General features: G+C 34.4%; 1 protein-coding gene across 1 annotated transcript in view; it reads left to right on the top strand.

The window, feature by feature from the left end:
• The first annotated feature begins 1,443 nt into the window (after window positions 1-1,443).
• Window positions 1,444-4,723, top strand: part of Gnrhr (gonadotropin releasing hormone receptor) — a 24,762-nt gene continuing 21,482 nt past the window's right edge. Inside the window, exon 1 of the mRNA XM_015481822.1 lies at window positions 1,444-1,981. Within this exon, the coding sequence (XP_015337308.1) occupies window positions 1,460-1,981 (522 nt within the window). The 5' untranslated portion in view covers window positions 1,444-1,459. The remainder of the gene's footprint in view (window positions 1,982-4,723) is intronic.

Below are 4,723 nucleotides of genomic sequence, written 5' to 3'. Positions count from 1 at the left end.
GAAGTCAAATTCCATCCAAGTCTGAAAGTAGTGAAAAAAGCCAGTAATTCTGGGCATATAGTAACAATCAAAGCAATGGTCTAAGCTGTTGAAGATCCAAGAAGCAGTCATTGCAAAGGGAAGCTGAAGAGACACATCAGACATGGCCGATATACCCATCTAACCCATTCTAGTACCAAACAAACTCCTGAAGGGCCTGAATGATGTGTTCACTTTTTATAATCAACAAAAGCTAAGAAAGTATATGTAATAGATATTTAGTAACTCTTTGTTAAATAAGTGAATATAAGACAAAATAAATGAATAAATAAACCAAGTAAAATGGACCATCTAAGTAAAAAAAAAAAAAAAAAAAGTCACCTTTATCCCTGCTTTGGCTGCCACAGAAACAAACTAGTTGATAAAGTATTCAAATCAAACCAGTCCAATGTTCCTAAGTGACATCATCAAGCATTCGTCATGAAAGTTAAAATAGTAACACAGAGAAAGATTTTAAATAATCTCAATGTGGAATGATCAGATAAGATGTAAAGGAACATAAATATATACATATATAAGTATATGTATTTATATAAGAAGGAACATAAATGTATATATATAAATATAGTACAGTATTTATGCAAATCTTCTTGCCAATATCTAGTTGTTTTATGGAACTTTGTGCCATAATAATAATTTAAGTAAAATCTTTAGACAATTATAAAATCAAGGCAATAATTTTTAAATGGTTAATCTTTTTACACTAACTTAAGCTTGGATAATCTGACCGTAAAGACCGATTGATAAATTTGAATACAGCTTCATTTGTATTTGTTCAGATTGATTCTATAAAAGTAGTAATTTCTTGTTTTGCATAGGATAGTTTAAATTAACATATATGCCTAGTGCTTGAAAGTCAAGAATGCATATTTGAAAAACAAAACAAAGAAACGTCTTTGAGAAATGTATTCAAATCTTAAGACAACAAATGTAACTGGATCAAGTTTTTTTTTTTTTCAATATTTTCCTTCATTTTCATTTTGCACCTGTATGTTGAACAGAACCAAAAAAAAAGTTAATAGCATTTAAAAAATCTCTTCATTAAAGATATTCTAGTAATATTATGAGGAACTTTTAAAATTCAAAATTAGGCTGCAAGTATCCTTCTTCACTTAGGAAAAAATGTTGTGAAAACCAGGCCATCTGCTGAGGTGGTACAGTTACATTTGGCCCTCACAATGTGTTTTAAATCCTCTGTTTTAGTATTATGTTGGATTACAAACCCACAAAACAAGTTCACCTTGATCTTTTACACTAAGTCTAAAGTATCTCAGGGACAAAATTTGACATAAATCTAAACCTGTGATGTTCCCATCTAAAAAAAAAAAAGGCAGAATTAAAAGGGGACTTTAGGTTCAACTATAATAAAATATCAGAAGTACCAGAAATACAAGTTTGGAAGCTTTATCATTGGGGAAGTATGGCAAACAATGCCTCTCCTGAACAGAATCAGAATCACTGTTCAGCCATCAACAACAGCATCTCTCTGATGCAGGAAAACCTCCCCACCCTGACCTTATCTGGAAAGATTCGAGTGACAGTGACTTTCTGCCTTTTTCTACTCTCCACCACCTTTAATGCTTCTTTCTTATTGAAACTTCAGAAGTGGACTCAGAAGAAAGAAAAAGGGAAAAAACTCTCCAGAATGAAGGTGCTTTTAAAACATTTGACATTAGCCAACTTGTTGGAGACTCTGATTGTCATGCCACTGGATGGTATGTGGAATATTACAGTCCAATGGTATGCAGGAGAGTTCCTCTGCAAAATCCTCAGCTACCTGAAGCTTTTCTCCATGTATGCCCCAGCTTTCATGATGGTGGTGATAAGCCTGGACCGTTCCCTGGCTATCACCAGACCACTAGCTGTGCAAAATAACCGCAAGCTTGAACAGTCCATGACCAGCCTGGCCTGGATTCTCAGTAGTATTTTTGCTGGACCACAGGTAATCCATTATTCATGAACTTGTATTATTATGGTGATCACAGATTTCCCATCTAAATCTGAGTAAAGGTCTTATTAAAGGAAGCACATGTTGCATTATTTTTAAGAACTGAGGGTCTAGTAGTCAAGGTGGTGTTTAATCCTGATTGTTCAGTTTCCTCAAGAAAATTTCTTAACATCTCTAGGGTTCTGCTCCTTTATTTATAAAATGGTGTAATACCTAATTCATGAGCCTTTATAATAATTAAATTAATCATGTATTAAAATATCTATTATAATATTTGATACATAGTAAATGTTCTCTAAAAAGTAGCTATGCTGAAATTGAACTCATCCAAATCCTTTTTTTTTTGAGATGGAGTCTCTCACTATGTTGCTGACTAGGATGATTCAAATTCACAATCCCATGTCTTAAATTGCTGAGTTCCTGGGATTACAAGCATGCACCACTGGACCCAGCTTCTTCCATTTTTCCTTTTCTTCTAATTGACATACTGTAATGGTTAATTGAGAGAATTTTTAGGAATTATTAAATTTGCATAAATATTTTATAACTGTTTTTATTTGAGGTTTGTTGAGTAGAAATTAAGAGTTTCATCACTACAGCTAAGGGAAAATTATTTTGACATGTATGTTGTTCTATAGTTTGCAGTTGGTAAAACTGAACAAAGAGAGAAAGTGGGAAATCTTAGACTCTGGAAAAAAATGAATACTTCCCTGATTTGGGCTCAAGTTAGGTTTTTTTGGTGGTGGGGTTGGGGGAGCACTGCATATTGAACTCAGGGGCACTCACCCACTGAGCCACATCCCCAGCACTATTTTGTATTTTATTTAGAGAGAGGGTCTCACTGAGTTGCTTAGTGCTTCACTTTTGCTGAGGCTGGCTTTGAACTCCCAATCCTCCTGCCTCAGACTCCCAAGTCGCTGGGATTACAGGTGTGCCCCACTAGAGAGATGTTGTTGATGAAGCTTTATTACCATGGGTGTGTAGGCAGCAGGCCCTTTTCCCACACCTCTGGAAGACATACATCTCTTCAGATTGCCTTCCATAGAAGGAGCATAACAGATTGACCTGCAGAATCTGCTTTTTCAACAATTACATCTCTGAAGAAAATAACAAATGCTTGCAAATAACAAGATCTTTTCACAACAAATTAATCAGTTGTCTCTATGCTTACAAATGCATTATATGGTAAATCCAAGGTACAAAATTGTGTTAAGAAGTAAAGTCAGAGTTTTCTAAAATCCTCCAAAAAATTTCCTTTAAAATTCTAAATCTAGGGGCTGGGATGTGGCTCAGTGAGAGAGTGCTTGCCTCACATGCATGAAGCTCTGGGTTCAATCCCCAGCACCACAAAAAATAATAGTAATAATAAATCTATCTAGCCATTCTAATCTGGCCAGATAGTTTAAAAACAACAGGCCATGGGCTAGGGTTGTGAATTAGTAGTAGAGCGGTTGCCTAGCATGTATGAGGAATTGTGTTCGATCCTCAACATCTTTAGTAGTGATCAAATCAACACCACATTAAAAATAACTAACTAAAATTAAAGTATTTAAAAAAACAGGCCAGGTGTGGGGGTGCACACCTATAATCCCGGCAACTCTGGAGGTTGAGGCATAAGGTATTTGGGCAAGAAAAAATAAATGAAGTATCAAATGTATTTTTCCAATAAAGGCTAAAAGGTATGATTAATTTTCATAAGAAACTTGTTGAAGTGAAAGACTGAGAGTTAGGAACAGTGAAAAATTAGATTTGGTGGTTTCTCCTTTCCTTTGATTTCATGATATTATAAAACACTGTGATTATATGTTTGTCTGCCTATGTTTGTCATTAAGGTATACATTTTTACATGTACAGACTTTGTAGTATGCAGCTTAATATTTATTTTTCCTACTAAGATACCTAGTAAAACTTAAATTAAATGCTTGGATACTGGGGCTGGGATTGTGGCTCAGTGGTAGAGCTCTTGCCTGGATGTGTGAGCACTGGGTTGGATTCTCAGCACCACATATAAATAAATAAAAAATAAAGTTACATCAACAACTAAAAATATTTTTTAAAAAATGCTTAGATACACTAATATATACAACTTGTGTTTATATCTCAATTAAAAATAAATTGAACAAAATGTTTTTAAAGATTGAACATTAAAAATGGGTAAGTGAATTAATGATTATGATATATTTATATTACAAAAGACATTGATAGCAATAAAAAATCTAAAATTAATGTGAGAACCTTTATGAGGCCTATATAAGGAGTAAAATAGCATTTCAATTTTTTTTAATTTTCAAAAAAGTAATTGTACATATTTATGTGATATAATGTTTCCATATATCACATTTAGTAGTAATCAAATCAAAATAACCTTCCCCTCAAACTGAAGTTACTTCTTTTAAACAAAAATATTTTTTAAAAATACAGGTAGAGCCAAATAGAGTAAAGTAAGACAAAGAATCTTTTCAAATAATTTAGCAAGTAAGTGATTAAATTGAAGGTTGGGAATGGAATTGATAGTAAGAATAACATTTCAGGGCTGGGGATGTGGCTCAAGCGGTAGCGCGCTAGCCTGGCATGCGTGGGGCCCGGGTTCGATCCTCAGCACCACGTACAAACAAAGATGTTGTGTCCGCCAAAAAATAAAAAATAAAATTCTCTCTCTCTCTCTCTCTCTCTCTCTCTCTCTCTCTCTCTCTCTCTCCCTCCCCCCCCCCCTCTCCCCTCTCTCCCTCTCTCTCT

This window comes from Marmota marmota, unplaced genomic scaffold (assembly GCF_001458135.2).
Source record: "Marmota marmota marmota unplaced genomic scaffold, marMar, whole genome shotgun sequence".
Lineage (NCBI taxonomy): Eukaryota > Metazoa > Chordata > Mammalia > Rodentia > Sciuridae > Marmota > Marmota marmota.
Note: the sequence above shows the minus strand (reverse complement) of the source record. Positions and strands in the feature narration are given on the sequence as shown.